General features: G+C 54.1%; 2 protein-coding genes across 2 annotated transcripts; one reads left to right on the top strand and one right to left on the bottom strand.

Annotated features, from left to right (window-relative positions):
• Positions 1-324: 324 nt before the first annotated feature.
• CkaCkLH20_06798 (elongation factor Tu GTP binding domain-containing protein) lies at positions 325-3,826 on the top strand (the record flags this gene model as incomplete). The annotated part of the gene is made up of 5 exons (XM_038889515.1): positions 325-356; positions 411-541; positions 592-2,735; positions 2,790-2,877; positions 3,264-3,826. The coding sequence occupies 5 exons, from the start codon at positions 325-327 to the stop codon at positions 3,824-3,826; spliced, it is 2,958 nt and encodes a 985-aa protein (XP_038745327.1).
• A 7,094-nt stretch (positions 3,827-10,920) lies between these two features.
• Positions 10,921-11,883, bottom strand: CkaCkLH20_06797 (uncharacterized protein; the record flags this gene model as incomplete). Its single annotated transcript, XM_038889514.1, has 2 exons — positions 10,921-11,300; positions 11,646-11,883. 2 exons carry the CDS (start codon positions 11,881-11,883, stop codon positions 10,921-10,923), a joined length of 618 nt encoding a protein of 205 aa, XP_038745326.1.
• Positions 11,884-21,117: the final 9,234 nt, after the last annotated feature.

Here is a 21,117-nt window from a genome sequence, read left to right as displayed (position 1 = left end):
CCTCCTCGCCGCCTTTTGGTGTTTGGTGGGGTTGCTCCGACCCTAGCACAGCTGGACTCCCGGGACCTGTGGCGCAGCAGCTTTGCTTTGGGAGCATTGACCCCCTGTCATACCCCTACGTACCTGCTTCTCTAGCGTTGACCGTGCAACCAATGAGTAATCTTGTTGAGCTTCAGCCTCGGCTCGCAGCCACTCGCCCACACCAGCCACACTGTAGCCTTGCAAGAAACTTTGCCAGGCAGGGCGTCATTCGAGACGCGCCTGGGGCTGGTGAGAATCTGCATCGTCCATCGGCAAACCGCAACCAATTCCACATCTTCACTTTTGGACGTCACGATGGATGATCTTTATGACGAGTGAGTCTCCTCTGTTTCAAATGTCCTTGGTTTTAAATTGACTTCTTTGAACAGGTTCGGCAACTTTATCGGTGAAGACGTCGGGTCTGAAGAGGCGTCTGAACGGGGAGTGGATGCGGACTACTATGGCGATGACGCCAGCGAAGCGCCTGCGCCCACGGGCCAGGAGCTGATGGAAATCGATGGTCAGTTATCATGCGACGCTGTTGGGGGGTTCCTACTGACACTAGACCAGACGACGGCCCATCGAACGCGATCATCCTTCACGAAGACAAGCAATACTATCCCACGGCGCAACAAGTATATGGAGATGAGGTTGAGGTCCTGGTTCGGGAGGAGGACGAGCAGCTCCTTACGCAACCCATCATTGCTCCCGTCGAGCAGAAGAAGTTCAACATTGAGGAGACCGACCTCCCTCCCGTTTTCTTCGAACGCAGCTTCATGACAGACCTCATGAACTTCCCCGAGCAAATACGCAACGTCGCACTGGCAGGTCACCTCCACCACGGAAAGACTGCTTTCATGGACATGCTGGTCCTCGAAACCCACGACATCACCGACAGACTCGAGCGCCGGGTCGGCAAGAACCGAGACGAACAACTCAGATACACCGACGTGCACGTTGTCGAGAGGGAGAGGGGAGTCTCGATCAAAGCGTCGCCTATGAGCTTGGTCCTGCAGAGCACAAAGGGAAAGTCGCATCTGGTCAACATTCTTGATACTCCCGGCCACGTCAACTTCGTCGACGAGGTCGCAGCCAGCTTGCGACTTGCCGACGGTGTCTGCTTGGTCGTCGATGTGGTCGAGGGCGTTCAGGTCAACACGGAGCAGATTATCAAGCACGCGGTCTTGGAGGACATACCCATCACACTCATCATCAACAAGATGGACCGTCTCATCTTGGAGTTGAAGCTGCCCCCCAAGGACGCGTACTTCAAGCTGAAGCATGTCGTGGAGGAGGTCAACACCGTCATCGAAAACACGATCCCAGGCAAGGGCGAGGCTAAGAGGATAAGCCCCGAGAAGGGCAACGTCTTGTTCGCATGCACAGATATGGGTTGGTGCTTCACTCTGCAGTCGTTCTCCAAGATGTACACCGATACCTACGGCGGTGTCAACACGGAGGACTTCGCCAAGAGGTTATGGGGAGACATCTACTTCAACCCCGAGAAGCGCAACTTCACAAGGAAACCGACCGAGACTCACTCGAGCCGCTCGTTCGTCAAGTTCGTCCTGGAGCCAATCTACAAGATCTTCACACATACTATCAGCGACACCCCCGAAGAGTTGAAGAGGGTGTTAAGCACTTTGGGCATCACGCTGAAGCCCTCTCAGTACAAGTCCGACGCCAAAGTTCTACTGAAGCTGGTCTGCGAGCAGTTCTTCGGCCCCTCCAACGGTTTCGTTGACATGATTGTGCGCCACATTCCCTCACCAAACGAGGCTGCTGAGCGATACCTGGAGAAGTACTACACAGGACCGCTCGACACTAAGATTGCCGGGTCCATGAAGGCCTGCGACCAGGACGGGCCGCTCGTGGTCCATGTCTCCAAGCTCTTCAGCACAGCAGATGCCAAGAGCTTCTACTCCTTTGGTCGTGTCTTGAGCGGTACAGCGAAGCCAGGAACGCAGGTCAGAGTCCTTGGAGAAGGCTACTCGACAGACGACGACGAAGACATGGCGATGGCAACGATATCCGACGTCTTCATCGGTGAATCGAGGTACAACATTCCGACCGACGGAGTGCCGGCAGGCAACTACGTGCTTCTCAGCGGAGTGGACAACTCTATCGTCAAGACGGCTACCCTTGTTCCGCCAAAGCTGGAGGACGACGAGGATGCCTACATCTTCAAGCCCGTCACACATTTCACAGAGTCGGTGCTGAAGGTTGCTGTCGAACCTATCAACCCTTCAGAACTGCCCAAGATGCTGGACGGATTACGCAAAATCCAAAAGAGTTATCCGTTGATCACAACCAAGGTCGAGGAGTCTGGAGAGCACATTGTTCTCGGCACAGGCGAGCTTTACATGGACTGTGTTCTGCACGACTTGAGACGACTCTATGCCGACATGGAAATCAAGATCTCTGATCCCGTCACTCGGTTCTGCGAAACGGTGGTGGAGCAGTCGGCAACCAAATGCTATGCCATCACGCCAAACAAGAAGAACAAAATCACCATGGTCGCCGAGCAGCTGGACAAGGGCATTTCGGAAGACATCGAGTCGGGCAAGGTCAAGATCCGGGACCCCATTCGCAAAACGGCCAGCTACTTTGAGGAGACTTACGGCTGGGACAAGCTGGCAGCAAGAAGCATCTGGGCATTCGGTCCTGACGAGATGGGCCCCAACATCCTCCAAGACGACACGTTACCCTCCGAGGTAAGGCCTTGTCACCGACCCCGTTCAAGTAACCAACAAGCTAACAACCTGCAGGTCGACAAGAAACTCCTGACCACGGTCAAGGAGACCATCCGCCAAGGGTTTAGCTGGGCAACCAGAGAAGGGCCCCTGTGCGAGGAGCGTAAGTCTATTGTTTTCTTTCCCCTGTCCACTCTCGCCTCCTGTTTTCGTATTGTCCACGAAAACCTTCCTCCACAGCCGCCATTGGTCCCCAACCAGGCGGGACTAGCTCCCGGGAGGGTCCAACACATGGAACGGGGGTTGGGGTTGGGTTTCCTGGGCATGGCTTGCATTAGCAGCGAAGCCGGTATCCCCTCAGTACCCCAAGCTGTCAGACCAAAACCTGCTTCTGCGCACGAGACCTATTTCCTACGACCATGCCTCTAGGGGCTGTGGTTGACCGGGATGGGGGCACGGCCCTCAGCAGAAATTCTGTCCCCACATCAGGCCACTCCCCAGCCTCCACGAGCTCACCGGTGACCATCCGCTAACTCCATATCTTCACAGCTATTCGAAATACAAAGTTCAGGATCACGGATGTGTCGTTGGCGTCGGAAGCAATCTTCCGCGGAGGCGGTCAGATCATCCCCACCTCCCGCAGGGCTTGCTATTCTTCCTTCCTGATGGCCTCGCCTCGACTGATGGAGCCCCTGTACTCCGTCTCGGTGACGGGACCGGAAGACTCTGCCACGGAGGTTTACACGACGCTGGCTAGACGCCGCGGTCATGTTCTCCAGGACGGACCGGTGGCGGGTACTCCCCTCTACCGTGTCAATGGCCTCATCCCCGTCATCGACTCCTTTGGTTTCGAGACGGACCTGCGCATCAAGACGAAGGGCATGGCCATGGTCAGTCTGACTTTTGACAGCTGGAGCATCGTACCTGGCGACCCGCTCGACAAGGAGGTCATCATCCGACCGCTGCAGCCGGCTAGCGCGCAGGCTACGGCCAGGGACTTTGTGTTGAAGACGAGGAGGAGAAAGGGTCTGAGCGAAGACGTGAGCGTGGCGACCTTCCTGGAGCCAGAGTTCTACCAGAGCCTCATGGAGAGTGGCGCCCTTGGCGAATAAGGGGTCTGCGGGGGTGTATGCGGGAAGTAGGTGAAGGCACTCGATGATGATGGTGAGTTGTCCGATGAGGGTTGGAATTGGCGCGTGCGTGCGGGCAGGATGGTGTCCAGCAGCTGCAGGTGGCCGATCAGGGATCGAAATATGAAGTGACGCCTCCCATGTGAGAGGTTTGTGGTGAGGTTTTCGCGTCTGTTAATAGATGAACCGGCCACGAGACACGAGGTGCTCGGGCCGTTGTATACCAAGGAAAAATGGGACTGTTCTATTCGATGCCATCGCACGACGACTGAGCGATGCCTCTCTGGGCGGCCTCACCTTTGCATGAGATTGTCCCGTAGCTCTCGATGTCAGACTACCTGGCCTGAAAGTACCGTTGATGCCCGGGATTTGGCTGTTCTCGGGAACCTTGCGGGGACCGGATCGCCGAAGAGGACGACGAGTCGGTGTTTTGGGTCCGGCCCCGGACGTGCCGCTGAGGGTGTGTGGCTCTGGCAATCTCAAGTTGAGTTCGTGTCTATGCTCTCTGAGGATTCGCTTGGAAGGTTTTGTAGAGCTGCTTGGCGTGTTGTGTTTCGCGTTTCTCTGACTGACTCGACTCATTTGGTCGGCCTGTCGAACAGCCTTCATGAGTCGGGGCTTCCGGGCTTTCCAGAAGATCAGTGATTGCGACTGAAGAATTGTGTTTGTAAAGTATCCTAAAAAAACAAGAATTAATTATCGGCCAACAACACTTTGAACCATAAGTTTCCGTGTAAGACAGGAAGCAAGCACACAGAAGATAGTAATAGCTTGTTTTCGGACATTATAAGCCTGTCTGTCTTCCTGTCTATCTGAGCAATGAGTGGGTTTCGTTGAAAGTATCATCGCACAAAAGAAGACGAGAACTCAAAAATGAAACAAAATGCAAAAGATTATGCCCAGAGGCGGATTCGAACCGCCGTCAACACGGAACTGCTGCGTAACAAGACCACAACGTATCATCCTAACCAACTAGACGATCTGGGCAATTGCGAAGGAACCGGAGAAACCCGGGTTCCTTGGTTGACGATTCGAGGACCGGAGATGGATTATGGAGCATGAGTTGCATGATGCGGGCCCGCATGGATGGGGCGGGCTGGCGAATCGTGTCAGTTGTGGCTGGGAAAGAAGAGAAAACTTAGTTTGGTCTTGGGATTGACCAAAAAGTCGATTTGCGTTCTTCTGAGTTGTGGGAGTGATTGGATGTGTTGATTCAATGAAGCATCGTGAACTTTTGGCTGTGGTGTTTGTTGTGCTGGCGTAAGTGCAGGAGCTGGAATGGCGCTCTGGGAACTTGAGGAGGGTGCATGAGACTTGACAACACTGAAGACTGCGTCCTTGCCAATTCATAGAAGTAGCTGAGAGTTTTCGAGGGCCGCATGTCGTTGTCTGCTCCTGTTGTCATTCATGTTGATTTTGTCTATCATGTTTCTGTTGTCTTCAGACTTTGAGTTTCCAGTTCGAGCGAACGCAGTCCGCAGCCGCTGCAGGGTTCGTCGTTCTCGTTTTCGTCCTCGGTTGTCATGGTGTCTCTCATATTTCTCCAAGATAATTTCACTTGGCCTCGTCTTGCAGAAAAGGAGCAACAGTGAAATCAACATCGTCCCTCCTGTGTCGAATAGAGAAACGAAGTTCTATAAACAAAGGCATTTCACTTACATCGAAACGCCAGGCGAGTAGGAGCAAATATATGCCTTCTAAGTCTGATTGAACAGCTATCCTTTTTAATCATCTCTTCAACGGGGAAGTTCGAGCGATTCTTCAACATCAATATAGCATCAGCGTCCTAGTAGAGGTTCCTATGCCGCAGCTCAGCTCTGAATTCACCATCTGAAGATGACAAGGATGAGATGGCCTACTAGGCCCAGCATTTCTCACGCTGTCAATTTGCTTTTATGCAGCCAGAAATACACGCACGAGAGACCAGAAAGAACTTGAGGTCATCTCGTGCAAGCTGCGACTGACCTGGTTGCGAATATCAGACACTGGAATCTGACATATCATTACATGTCAAGATTTGCACAACTTATTAGTTGCATCCACCGAGACATTACAACGACACAAGCAGAGAGGAACGCAAAAACTTGCAGGAGAGCTCACGTGCCTTTGCTCCTCGTGGACATTCTCTTGAGCCACCAAGACTTGGTATCTTCCATGTATCTAAGAACATTGATGGCCAGCGCCTAGATTGCACACATCCTCCCAGAATACTTCGCTAACTTTCTTGTCCTGAAGTTGTATAATCAAAGCATCTACCAAAACCCGAAGCCCAAATGCTTAGCAGTGGAGCATGCCGTACCAAAGATCATCCATCATATGCGACACTCCAGTTCTGATCATGCAGATATCTGTGACCGCATCGTCAGAAGCAGCCCCATATTCAAATCCTTTGGGTTTTCTGTCCTGGTCTGATGTTTCGAGAATAAGACGACAAGACCTCCCCCCATCGCGGATACGCGCGCTTCCGTGACAAGCCTTGGGGGCCAGACGTCTTGGCCGATCGAACTATCGTGAAACGCAGCTCCATATATAGCACCGAACACACCCCGGGATTAAACGATAAAAAAACCTCCGTGACAGCTCCAAACGAAACCCCCCTTCCGTCCTTCCCCTTGATACAGATCACACACCTGAGGCCTTCGAGAATTGTTTGACATGCAAATAAGAAAAAACCCCGCGGATTTAGACATCCTCTGACGGACCTTTTTACCCCGGAAAATGATACCACGTCTAACTCCCTGTCAAAATGGAAACCGAGAGACAACCAACTAATATTCGTACATAATGCTGTACCGTCGATCACGAAACTTTGATACCCGTCAACAACGCCCGAACGGCATTGGTCCTCGGGGCTGTCGGAACAGGAGAGTTGATCCTGACAGGCACCGATCTCTTAGCCCATTGCCTAGTTTGTGACTTTGCAACACCGCGCCCTACGACACCCAAGATTCCTCAACAAACCAATCCCCAATCCGAGTCCCCCGCCCTCTCCAAATCTCATCGTCATGGCCGGCCGTACGGAGCGACGATCACCAACCAGGGGGGGTGTTCGTCCCTTTCTTTCCTCGTCTAAAACGACGTTGGACAACAAAATTCCCTCCACTGACGTGCCGTCGCCTGAAAGCAACCCCGGAACCCGGAAGGGGACCTGCGGCGCCGTCGCCGTCGCAATCGGACCGTCCATTGCGGAGTTTCCTTCTTCCCCTCCCCTCTTTTCCACGACCGGCTCTCACCGTCACTCAGGTCGCACAAACAGACACACACACGCACACACCGCGGCACACCTTGTACCGCGTTGCCCCTCATCCACTTCGCCCCTCTCTGCGAAGTTGCTAAGACCCCGGCACACCGACTTTACTCCAGATCCCACCCCTCTAAATCCGCAACGTCGAGACGAACCCCGTTCGACTCCTTGAGGCTAGAACTCGACACGGTCGTTGCTGTCCCCCCTCGGGTGCCTGAGACGGCAGACCTGAACCGGACAAAGATTGACGTTGACATCCCGCGATCTCTTGATCAACAGCATCGCGCTTCCAAACGGCAGCCGTCAGTTGGAGCGGCTACAACCGACGGGGATCAGCCCTCCAACCACCTCGACAGCCCAACCTTGTCCTGAACCATCCCATTTCGCTCGCCTCGATCCTCTTTTTACTCCCCTAACCCTACGAAAATGACAGAGATACGCAAGCCCAACATACACCAGGAACCCTTCACCACGGCTCACTTTCGCCCCAAACCCCCCCATCAGCTCAACTCCACTGGCGTCGTCTACATTTGCTGACTGATGTATTACACTTTGCCATCTACTGACCCGATGTTTTTCCCGGCTGATGGGGGAGCAAAACTCTAGGTAGACTAGAGAAAGTTGGACGACTGCCCACTTTAAACCACGCGAGCTCAATCGTTTTAGTTCAGAGTTTTTTCGTCGTCTTGATGGAGGGGTCTATCAGGGGATCCTGTCGTAAACGCCGCGCGGTTAAAAGTCCACAGACGCCGACCAAGCATCCCGGGCAGGCAAGGTCTTTGTCAGTGTCGAATTAGCCACGATGAGAGCCACTCAGACCGTCGTCCAGCATCGTCGACTAGTCTTGCGCGTGACGCGAAGCAATGAACAGTCTCATGCATCGCGGCGGTGCTCGTCATCTCTCGCCGAATCGCCGCGATGCCAAGAAGGGGATGTCGTCGTCCTTGCATAAACCGCGTCTGGTAAACGCATGGAAATCTTCCCCTGGAAAGCAAAGGACACTTGCGTTGACATGTGCGTATGCGGGAGCAGAGGGATGGAAAAGCCGCGCCGTATATTGAATGCAACGGCCGGACCGTGGCCCTGGCGGCAGTGACGGTGCCAAAGATAGTGCTGCTACATACGTTAAAAAATTGGGCGGCGTGGTGGTACTGCGGGATATCCATATTGACCGGGCAGTTCACCGAAACTCTGTTTTCCCTCCCATTCTTCTGACAGCATAACCCGGGGTTGCCGCCAAGCTGTTGGAGGTGCCAGAAAGAGACACACGCAGAGAGAGACAAGAACAAGAGACAGGGTTATGGATGGCGTTGGAAGAGAGGATCGGCGGGCTCCGGCCGTCCGATGGTCACCTGCAACTCAACCTGATCCTTACTGCACCTCAGGATATGGATAGAGACAGGTAGTCTGGTATCAAAGGATATGCCAACGTTGGAATCAACTGGCATATGGCCAACGCAACAGCTTTGACTGACTTACCAGCCTTCCTGTACAGGAAACTGGGAAGCAATCACGACACCAATCGTCCCGCAGCAGCACCGCCACTGCAGAATCAAACATGACATGATATGCGCGACTCACTTCTCCCTGCAAGTCAACCCAATTTAAACCATCTCACCATGCATCGCCCAAGGATCTAGCCCGTCCCATTTACACTACCTACATCGCGCGGCCGGCCGGCCACGACCCCAGAGTCTGTCTCCCAGTAGCCATATCACCTGCCGGCCCGGGGACGCACTCCAACTCTACCTGCCCGTTTGGCAGCCGTGACGCCTTCGGCACATGCCAACCCACACACACCCCCATACACATATCTCTCCGACCTAACACGGCCACATGCGTACAACCCCCAAGACTGCTTTGGTTGGGAACTTCCTTCTTGAGCTCGAGAGGCGTGGTTTATTGGGCGCCCGGGCTTTTTGCTCTGGCAGTGGGCTGCCCTTTCGTCGTCATTCTCTCACGAGATAAAGAAAGACACGGGCTTGGGTACTCGAGGCTCCATGCGACCTTCCGCGTCGGATCGTGGGAGTATGCCGGCTGTCATCATCTACGGCAAGGGTTATGACTACTAGTCCTGGGTGCCAAGACCAGAAAGAGCTTCCTTCTTTGAGGAACACTCGAATGGTCCCGTGTTGATGCTCAACGACGAGTGATCGATCGACGAGATGATACCCAGTGTGCCCAGCGGTCCTATCCCCTCGTTCCTTCATTGTGCTGCATGTACATGACTGGTGCCGTGGGGGCGACGCGGTTTACGAGCTACGTTGAACGGCATCCCACATAACGAAGAACAGCCTGGCGATGAGGACGTTGCTTTACTGTAAACAAGAGACGGAGCGGGAAAATATGAACATCGAGCTTGGGCCACGGAAACCTCGGGAGTTGCAGATCAGACGGGGATGCATTCGGTCGAACCCTACCCAGCGCGAGGGGACATCCTAACGTCCATCTCGTGTGTTATGGCCGGGTAAAGCGCCTAGCGTGTCTATCTGTTCGTTTTCTCTGTTCCGTCCAGGTCGTTACCATCTAACTTTCGACTGGCCTTCTGAGAAGTATGGCACGAGTACGTTTGCAATATAAACCAAGTGTATTGGGCCTCAATACAACATCCGCTCGAAGAAGCGGACGGGGGCGTGAAGGAATCAGTCAATAGAAACATCATGCCGCCACGGCCCGCGGGCTCTGCAGTCGCTGCTGCAGGACAATAAACCATGTGGTTCTTACACTGCTTACTGCAACGCTGACGGTGTGGTTGGTCTTCTTCGATCTCGCTTTTCCCCCTCCCCATGCACCCGTCTAAAATATTGCCTCTTCGAGTGCGTGTGTGGTTGGGGGAAACACACACACACATACACATGTCAGCGCCACAATGTAACGCCATGGCAGGTTTTTGGTCCAGACGTGCCTTGGACGAAATCCGACCATCGATGCAGATCCGCATCTTCACAAATGGATTCCACAGGGAGAACACGGCTCAAGCATGAGGGTTTAGTCGATACCGAGGGTTCGATAGTTCGGGGGATAAACTTCTTCTGCCCTCGAGGACCCTGAACCGGTAAATCACGCCGGGTGTCGCGGAGCCGGAGGGATGATACGCTTGGGTCGGCTATTGACAGCAATATGGCAGTTGATATAGCATGGCAACCATGTTTTCTGCAGTGTTTGGAGGAAGGAACATGCGGTGTACAGGTGTACAGGTTACACTTGATATTGTTTCATTCTACCAACTATTCCGACACTACAAGATGTCGTAACACCAATACGTTTTTTTGCAGAGATATACTCAAGTCTGTGCCGAAACGAAAAACAAGTTGGTGGACCGCGTGAGTCGACTAGAGTGCGGAAACTCTTCGTCCACAGCGCCCGCACAGCCCTATCCAAGAACCCGCCATCCGTTGCGAGAGTCATGAACCGTTGGTAGATCCCGCTCAGACCCTGCTGGGCTTCCCTAGTGGAGCTGGCGCGGATATGACAGCCGCCGCCGAGGAAAGATCCTGTTTGCTCACCGGTCGGTGGATGATGACGGTACCTGTCGATCCATTTTCGATATTTCATCAAAAAGCTCGGGCGAATCTCTCAATGTGCCATGGAAAGAAAATCGATAGAGCGACGGAGCCCCCTGCCAAGGTGGCGATGCCTTGGTTGAGGAAAGGTACGGATTGCCGATCACCTATTTAAAGACACGAGCCCTGGTTTACTTGCGGTTGAATGTCGACTTCGCGCGGTTTTTGAATGTGCATATTTGCCATTTGCCATGATCGAGAAGAGGACAGATGGCGACATGCCTCCGGTGGTCCTACACCTGACCCGACGACTGTGATTGATTGATCAATCATACGCATGTCTCGAGCATCTTGTCCAGGACACCCTTCAGGGTGTCGTTCTCCAGGGCGGCAGCAACGCGCTCCTTGTCGCTCAGCTGCTTGTTCACCTGGTCGTCCTGGGCATGCGCGTTCTCCTTGATTCTGATGTCGACGCGATAGTTGGGCGGGAGCGCTTGCTCCAGACGGACGCGAACCCCCAAGCCAAGCACGGTGGCGAGAGAGCAGTGGTTTACGGTCGGCGTGAGGTCGACCAGTACCTGGACCAACGCGTTGGGGTCTGACGGTCCCGAACAAGGAGGTGGGTTGATGTGAATGTCAGGGAGGTTGACGACGGCCAGCTGTCCCAGAGAAAGGGGGTGTTCTGGGTCGGAAATGGTAGATATCAAGTCTATGAAACGTCAGCTGTGTGATCCTCTCCAGGGCGGGACGTAAGCAGGGAATGCGCGGCTACTCGGAGTAAAACCGAAGCATAGCCTCCCGCGCCTTGCGAGGAGAAGCCATGTCCACAACGACGAGTATCCTCGTCGAAGTAGTGGGCAAAACAGATCAATGCGACCATGCATCGCAATGGCGACGAGGGGGCAACGGTCTCGTGATGGTGACGGAGGATGTGGCGCTTGCATCGCCTAGCCTCGTGGACCTTGCTCAGGTGCGGCTCACAGCTCCAAATTCATTGACAGAAGGAAATGATAATGCAATCGTAAGACTCAAAGGAAAGGAGGAGGCCTCTCACCGTAGATTTCCTGCTCGTCGATGGGTTCCTCAGCGAAATCGTCATCGACGACGTCCCTGTCAGGCCATAATGAGTCGTCATCACAGAAAGGGCGTGACAGGTAGGCTGGTTTGGCGAGAATGATGTCGGTATATTTGGCATCTGGGCCCTTCCTTGGTGCTATCCGTTTGGTCTGACGCGTCGGCATCTGAGCCGCGCTCAAGATGGTCGGGTTCGCATTGTCGAGATCTTTGTCCATGTTGCCCAAAGGTCGTGTGGTGTGCTGTATCTTTGATCCGAGAAAGCGTCCAGTGGTGAACCCCAGCAAGCGCAATCAATGAATGACCCCCAATCTGTGCTCCGCTCGATCTCGGTGTGGCTTTCCGGGCTATCACAAAAGTCCCAAATGCTCCCTAAGATCCAAGATTGGAAAACTTGGAGATTGCCCTTGCAAAAGCCCCTGGTTCGGTAGAGTCGGACTGGAAAGTGAGATGACGACGATAGATGATGGCGTCTCTGGTGGTTCGCAATACGATCTTTTTTCGGAAATCCCCCCTCTTCACTGTGAGAGTGGACTTTTTCCAGATGGCGACGACGTGGGTGGATGGCTTGTGGATGGGAAAGAAATGAAGCAGCCATGAGGGAATCAATATTTTTGGAGGTATGCCCCAGGTAGCCCCGCCAAAAGACGAGGATTAGATAAGCGACCGAGAGCTTAACAACGTTGGCAGGCTCCGGCGCATGAATCACTAATTTTACAGTGATGGCAGCGCACTGGAAATATTGCCCCTCACTTGCCGGAATCGGACGTGGATTGCGGGGCCGAACTGTCCCCCCGTGCGTCCCCGTCACCCCGTGTCGTCAGCGACGATCCACCATTTAAGGGATTCTCGATGATCTTCCAATAAATCTAAAATAACCTCTTGGATACAACGCAAAAAGGAGTCTCTGTCGAACGATGCACATTTCTTTCCCGTGCCTTTTCGAATTCGAAAAAAAAGGGTCAACCGGGGTTGCGGATTTGCGGGTTTAGCTGCGCCTCTGCCTTGCAAGTTGCACCTGGCCCTGCAGGCCATCAATTGTAACTAGTGATTCCATCCATGATCCATCCCGCAGATGGATACGAACAACGATAACTTCTTCGTCTCTTTTCCCCCCTTGCAGGCTATTTCGCCCCCATGTTACCACACCTCCGGACGGAGACCTTGGAAAGCTAAGATCATCTCAAGGCGTCTTTCCATCTCGTGGTAGCAACAGCGTAAGGCTGATAGGACCCTTGGCTGGAGAAAAAAAGGGAGTGGGAGCTGGGCGCGCAAGCATCGAGGAACCGCGCCCCTAGTGGAATTCGCAGTTTGATTACCTTCTCCAGGCCAAGTTCGATAGAAAGCTGATCCCGATGTTCCCTTCATCAATGACTTCATCTTTCTTATTTTCTTCTAATAAGCTGTTTTTGGACAGCTCTAAATGAACTCCATGCTCAAAGTCACGTTGAGCTGTTCCATTCGCAGAAACACGACGCTCGACCTGGTCTGACCCCATGCCATGTCCGACGGCACAGCTGGTCGTCCGAACGTTGTTGGATGATATTGACGGGGGCCGAGGAGATTTGACGCCCGGTGTGGCACGGCGTGGCTTCTCCCGCTTTTCTCGAAGCTTGATAGAAGCATGACGGAAGCAATAGAACAAAATGAGAGGTGATTTCTCAGAGCCACGGTCCTGGCCAGAGCTTCGCAGTAGCCTCTCGCAAAGGTCTCGCAGCCCGTCAACATCCCGACCCCTAGAGAGCATAGCTGGCCCCATTGGTAACGGCTTGGGGAGATACCGCGGTCCTTGGGATGAGCAGTCCGCAGTCCGTCGTCTGCTGTCCTGTCCAAGCCCAGTCTGCGCTCGGACTCATGTACATGTGTCTCTGGAGTCGGTTCGGAGAACAGTTTCTGGAACGGGCTAAGAGCTGTCATCGAAGCAACGGCATTGAGTCTTGGTGCGCTGCCCAATGTTTAAAGATTCCCCGGAGCGGGCGGACGGACGGGACTGGGCCTTCCCAGCTGCCGCGTCCCCTGTCTTCGGCCGAGTCATCTGTTGCCGCCCCCATGCAGCCTCAACACCTGAAATTGGGACCGCATGCATCCCAGCGATTCTTCTTCCTTTGGTCAATCATCTCGCCTTCTGGCAACTATTTGCCCGAAAGGGCCGTTCACCGTGATAGTCGCCTTCATCGGCTTCTCGCATGGTCGGATCGCCTAATCATCGGCAAATGTCCATATGCGAGTCACGAAAGACCACCAACATAATCTGACGAACATGGATCAGGAGCACGAGAGTGGACATCGACTGGCTGTCCATTCGGACCGTCCAGGCTCAGACGACACCCCCCGTGCCATCAGATGATACCCTTGCCAGAATGAGGGTCCCTTGCCCTTCCAGCCACGTTCATCACTGTGCCCGAGATCTTGGGGGCGAAGAACAGGAAGACACCCCCTGGACCGAACGATTCCAGGAACCAGTTGTGCGTTAAAAGGGAACAACCGAGCGTGACAGATGCTAGCTCCCAGCGCTAGACGCGTGGTTCATTGGCACGAGTTCGGATCCGAGGCAGACACAGCCCCAGGATGTAGGGCGACCTATGCGCTCTGAAACCACCATTGCGCCAGCTGTACGGGTAGACGTCCCCTTCGATTAAGGTCTGAAAGTGCTTTTTCATTTGGCAATACGTCCAACGACTTTTCAACGTTCAGGATCAGCAACCACCCCTTTCATGTATTGGATTCAGTGGAGGTGGATGGGATTGTAATATTGTCTTGTCAGCAGTCAGAAGAGGCTGGGTACCTACAGGCCAACTTTGCGGCACAGGAAGGCCAAGACAGAAAGGACCTGGGGTGGGCGATGGTGTTCCTCGGTAGGTTCCATTGTTGAGGCCCTGCGATACTGCCAAACCCAAGGCCACCGCTAGTTTTTAGCATGTGAACGATGACACTACTGCTGTATTGCTGTACTCACCCCGTTTTCCCCTCTCGTCCCCTGCTCGCCCTTCCTTCGTGACCTTGTCCATTTCGGTTGGTCGGTAAAAGGCCGCCCTGCTGTCATTCTATTTGCTGTCAGACAGCTGTTGGCGGCCTTTCCAGGTGAAGTGAACGGAGGAATGGGCGCCATAGTGGGATACCGAGCCAAGGCAGACCAAGATGGATGTTGTCTCCAGTGATGGCGACCTCTAGGTGGTATTATTGCAGTGCCGGCCATGCCCGCGGATCCTGGTCAAAGAAGTTGCGCGTCCTCCAGCCGCCATCGACCTCTACCAACCGTTGAAGGGTCACGGGAAAGCTGGAATCAGCCTTCACCACTGAGAGCGTCCAACTTGTATTGAACCCCAGTCGTAAATTGCTGCTTGAGTACCAACAGGTACGCGAGGGCAGGGAAGTTGAGGAGGACAAGAAAAGCCACCAGTCTCAAATGCTCGTCAGGAAGCTCTGCGTGGCGCAGGCTGCCGTCGAGATTGATCAGACCCCGCGATCCCCACTGAGCCGTCGAACAGCCAGTCAGTCCTATGAAGATGCTGGCTCCTGTCATCATCCCATTTCTTCTTGCCCACAATGACAAGCTGCAGACGACTCGGGTGATAGCCAGGCGAGCCAGACTGCCAGACTGCACGTAGGTTCCTGCATTGTGGCACTTGCAACCTTCTTGGCTTCAACCACTCAGCGACTCGACTTTTTTGATTAACTGAAATGATCGACTTGTTGGTGCGGTCCATGTGGGTGTGGCACCAGCCCGTCGCAATTGCTTTCGAGGCTTGAAAATTGCTGCGCAGAGATCGCTCCTTAGAGCTCCTCGAAGTTCTCCGAGCTCGAGGCGCAATGGTGGCCAAACCTCCATAGAAGCTTTTCAAGTGAACTGTACCCTCAATTGATAGAGATGAACGGCTTGCTGAAGTAGTATTGGTGCGTCTGTCCATCATATGTTTTGTTATTTGCCCAGAACGTTTCATCTCGGAAGCTTCATTCTGCACACCTCGTAGCTTAACGAATCCGGTGAGAGGATTGTACCGTGCTATAGCCGACCCTGGTCTTATCATCAACGTCCGTTCTTTTCTGTCCCAGAGAGCGACAGCAGCAAGGCCGGTCTGGATGTACGCAAGCGCTCGAGCTGATGCTGCAAGTGCAGTGCAGATGAGAAAGCCGTTGTAGCGGCATGGATGGGATATCCGATATTAAGGTGTGAAGTCTTTCGTGCAGACTGTCGCTTCTCATACAGCCTCATTTGGCTGCGTCCAACGGTCCACCTGGTCTGATGGCGTAATGTCGCAACGCCCAATGCCTCTTGGTGGCTGGAGGGTGGGTGATGAGATGGGGTGTTCAATGCCGAGAGTTTTCACGGGGAAACCTCTTGTCACACAACAGAGTGCGGGTTCCTGGACGTTTCGCTGGAACAATGGCATGGTTCCACAAGGAAGGGCTCGCCAGAAAAGATCAGACGGACAGGATGCGGAGTAAAACAAGGTAAGGCAGACGAATGTCGGAAAGGGAGGCGCCTCCTGCGGCACCGGTTCGGCCCCAAAAAGGCATGATGATGGGGAGGCCGGTGAGACCATGGGCAGACGTGCAGTCTGAGGACCAGCTTGGCCGAGTGTCAGTTGATCTAACTTCGTTAGTGCGGCAAGATGTCGATGAGGCCAGAACGTTCGTCGAAGGCCTGCAGAAGGACTCGAATGGATGTCGTGGCGGGATGGTCTTACTCTACGCAATACGGACAGCTTGACATGGCCGTACGTACAGAGTACTGCGTGAAAGTACCTCTGGACGCTAACTACCATGCGGCTGGCTTGTAGGTTGGATCGGTGATCAACCATCAAAGTGAATTCAGCGGCCAAGACCCGGCCGGTAGGCGGACGCATCTTGACTGACGTGCGGAAGAAGCATGCCACATGAGTTGGATTGACGGTGAGCACTGCAGCCAGGTTGCGTACTGCTGTAATCGTGCCATCTGATCCGCAATGAGCGGCACTTCAGAACGAAAGCTCTTGTCCGTTCGGACAGCGAGTTCCTCGGAAGTGTTGGAGATGGCGGATGGGTCTTGATGGCGATGAGGGACTGCTTAGGACATTCGCGAGTGAAGTGTCCAAGGATGAGGATTCCACGGCAGACCCTGTCTGGGCTTCCAGAACAGAACCCCAGCACACCACATCAGTGGCCAGCTTCAATTCCCATGCGAGCGGCACCCACAATGTGTTGGAGGCTTGACCCTGGTTTGAACTCTGAAGGCCCCTTGGTTCTCGAGACCTGGAGGAGGCTAGGAGCAGCAGCAGGGCCAAAGTCAAAAGGGGAATCAGCCGCTGGGGCTGCCAAGGTATCTTGGACTTTTGCAAAGTCGATGTCTGTATCTGTATCCGTATCCGTACGTGCCTTGCCCCACGACGGCCAGTTGCAAGCTGATGGAAGAAGCCGTGGGCGAGGAAGAGGAGGTACTTTGGCACTGGCTGTTGGTTTCGTGGGTGAGGGGAGCGGCACTGCATGATGTGAGGTGCGTTATCACATCTAGATGCAGTGCAGATAGGTTCCTTGGATTGGAGGCCTGGGATTCGAGCAGTTGCCGTGATGACCGTCGGCCTGCTGCCGTTGGTGCTGGTAATGTCGCTGTCGCTGCCGCTCCATGCTCGAGCTGTAGGAGCTGTGTGTGACTCCAGACCAGCCGCCAGGGGACGATGGATGTACCGTTCCTCGAGCCTTGAGGTATCCATATGGATCCAACGCCAACGCTGGAAAAAGAATGAGGTGCATGCAGAAGGGGAAGACGGGGAAAGTTAGCAGTAGAGCGAGTAGAGTATTCGTACAGAGTACTTCCATCTCGAACCTGCGGCGAGCCCATGTCCGCGAGCCAGCAGGGCAGATTGGCAGGTCGAGATTGCTGGTCTGGCGCTAGTACAATAGCCTAGGCTAGGCTAAGGTAGCTAGCTGCTGGGTAATCGTGGCTGTTAGTGTGAAGTTGAAAGATGGCTGGCTGGGTCCTCGACGTCGACTCCTGGCTCTTTGGATGGTGATTCGTGAAGACAACATCACCAACAGTTAGCGAGGTGGAGGAAAGGAAAAAAAAGACTAGGTAGGTAGGGCAAGTACCGCAGTACGAATACACGAACGAAATGATAAGGTAAGCGGGGAGTGGACCCGAATGGAAGATCACCGCAACCACGACTGCCCCAGTGCTCCTGCGACTGCTACCGCGGTACCTGACCGCACCGCACCGCACCACACTTGCTCCTGCCCTGCCCTGCCCTGCGTTGCGTTGCGGCAGATACCGTGGTCCGTACCTCCTTCCTTGCCTCTTGCCCTTGGCCCCCTTCCTATTTCCCCCCTGTCGACGCACGTTACCGTTACCACCTTTGGTTTACCTTAGTTGACTACCTTGTCTATTCCTTCTCACCCATGTCATTTACTCCATGAACTTGAGAGCTGACCATGTTGAAGACCCTCATGGGTTGGTCATGATGAACCCGAAGCTGAAGAGAAACAAGAGCCGAACCCGAAGATGGTCACGGTCACCTTCGACCCGACCTTCTAGGGTGTTTCGACCCCGGAGTTCTCGAGAACAGACAACCACCGCCGCTCCCATCACAGCGTCAGACTGTCACTCCTACCTTACGGCACGGCAAGTTTGACACCACGGCGTCCGGCGACATGACTACCACGTACGCTGCAAGCCCTCGAGCTAGAACCGGCGGAATAAACGTCTGACCATCTGAACGCCGGTGGCTTACGGCGGACACGTCTTGTTCCGCTGGTACGTAGTAGGTGCCGCGGACGAGGCTTGCTCAAAGTTCGAGGGGCTTGTCGGCATCTGACATGGTGGATTCGTCCCTGGCCCTAGGTAATGTTAGCTGCGGCACTTTCCTGGCTACAACTGGTAGCTGTTGCGTTTGTCGTTGGACATCGTCTGGCTAATGAGGCAGGGAAAGACCAAAACCATAACTCTCGGGGCATTTAAATTCCCGAATATCGGCCTGTCTACACTGCAAACAGGCTGTGATATTGCGCTCTACGCTTCGCCTACTCGCTGTATCATGCCCAGACTAGGGCGGTCTGGGGCCGACGATGCGGATGTCTGAGCAGAGCTTCTGCTTTGGGACCCTCGCAGTCATCCACCTTCCACCTCCCCGTCGTGGGTAGACGGGGTCGGTGGGCACTGGTTCTCGAGGCATTCAAGCTCGACACTGGACGTTGAGCCTGCTCGGACCCGGTTCATCAGGCCAGCGCCAGACGGGGCCAGCCTCAGGTACCGCCTCCGTATCCGTCCTTCTCATATCCTTTTCCAGGAGCGTCAGGAGTCCCAACCTCCACGTCTCCAGCAGACATGAGGCTGTGAGCCCCCCAAGACCCGAGTGCGAGTGCCAGGTTGAACGAAATGGACAGCCAGTGGATTTGCCCTACTGGGCAAGACGAGAGGACGGCTAAGGTAGCGAGCGTAGCCTACCATGGCCCGCGGATGGATATGGATATGGATACTGACTCCTTGTCTGATAACCCGCCGGCCTGGTTTACGCTACGCCAATTTTCATTACGGAGCACTATGGTCACTAGTGTTAAGTGCGCTGGAGAAGATGCGGATCGTCTGGTCGTTGTTGCCATGGTTGCTGGTGTGAGCAGCTCTCTCGTCTCCTCTGTCGACGCCATCGATATGACATGGACTGGCATCTTGACCTGCTCGACTCCTCCCTACCAATACCAAGGTACGTGTCGTTGAGCTGATACCTCATTGCTCAGGCAACTTGCCTCTTTTGGTTGCAGCTCGGTGGGCAAGACGGCAAGGCTTGAAATCGATATCAATATCGAATGAGCATGGCCACTTATTATGATAACATGGGACATTGGTGAATCTGCAATCTGCACTTTCTTCAAGGCCCTAGCTAACCTTAGTGCAACCCTCCATGTCGTCTATCTCTTAGCCTTTTCGCGTCTTTTTCCACGCATATCTTTCCTGGTCGTCATGAAGTTGGATTTCTTTTCTTCTTTGGTGGGATGAGAGGGAAGACACGGTCAGCCAGTTATTGGTACCTGTGCTACATTGGGAATAAGTAGACGTACAGTATTCAGGCGTGGTGGGGCAGGACTGTATTCGTTACATTGCCCTGCTAGAATATGACGACGAGGCCAGACCGTCCTCGTCCCGTTGGGAGTCTCCGTGGTTCCTACGTACCGCGGCAACGTTCTCTATACAGTGCATCTGCCTGTTTCTCATACTGGATACACGATACGGCCATCCTGCTGCGGTGGACGGCGTACCTTGACTAGGTACCTTAGCTTAGAGAACTTAAGCTGAGGCGAGTGTGCGGTGAGAGGGAGGGCAAGAGGGGTTTCTTACCAACGCACTGGTCGCGTACACAACCGTCACCCCAAGTCATTGGGGTCTTCGGCTTAGCCTTCACCTTTACCTCCGACACGTATTGTACTGAGTGTACGAACGCTGCAGTGTACCTGGCGGCGCCTCACGCCGACAGACGGTGCGGGAACTCCGTACTCAATCAGCAGACCCGGATTCTGACTCGGCCTTTCTTGTCGCCTCTGGAAATGCCGTGAGGGACGGATTCGCCGCCGTGGTCAGTGCCCATTTGTTCCATGCCATTGATGCGCGTGCGCGTATGTGGTGGTAATCGTCGCTGTACGGATAAGGTGCCTGCGAATCTGCTCGTCCTCAACCTACCACAGCATTACCTACCTTGGGTACTGAAGCATGCACCTTACCCTACCCTCTCACCTCTCCCGCACCATCATCTTGATCTCCATCGCGGTACCTTGCCTGATACCGCATGTCGTGTGTGCCTACCTTATGTGTGCGGGTCTTATGTGCAGAAATAGGATACAGCAATTGCCCGTATTGGACACTACCTACGTCAGCTGTGTATCTGAACGTAGGGAAGGTGGTTTTGTTGGAGTTTGACCGTTCGATTTCAACTGTTTACAGTGTCGTTCCTTGCCCGCCGTCGAACCTCGCCCCCCGTCTGACCCAAGAAAAGAAACAGGAGACATCTCGTCCATCTCTTCTTCTTTCGTCCCCTTCTGCTGTCTGTGTGTCAACTTGTCCCTTGAATGTCGTCTCGCCTCTTCTTCTATCAGACACCGAGACCCCTTTCGTTCAAACCATCGGACACAGGCACAGATAGAGACACACGTACATACAGAAAGCAAGCCCCTACTCCTCCCTGGCACGGGCAAAGGCACAGGCGAGCTTTTCTCTTTGTCTTTGGCCATTTCCCGGCGCCCGGATCCAATTTCAGGTCCAGGTCCAGCATCAAGAGCCCATCAAGTCCAAACCCGGCAAATGAAGGTCTGAGGAGTAGCAGCAGCAGCAGTCGTAAGTCGAATGAGACTTGAGACTCGAGCACTGAGAGTTTACGCACCCCGGCCGGCCCTTCATCTCTCCGCCAGATTGGGCCTGCAACAGGGCCTTTTTAGCCTCTCTTTTGCTGGGCACGCTGTCCGGCTGCTTTCTCTGCCCTGTCTGATGGTCT

This window comes from Colletotrichum karsti (genome assembly GCF_011947395.1).
Source record: "Colletotrichum karsti strain CkLH20 chromosome Unknown Scaffold20, whole genome shotgun sequence".
NCBI lineage: Eukaryota > Fungi > Ascomycota > Sordariomycetes > Glomerellales > Glomerellaceae > Colletotrichum > Colletotrichum karsti.
The sequence above is the reverse complement of the archived record's forward strand: the minus strand, read 5'-3'. Positions and strand labels throughout refer to the sequence as shown.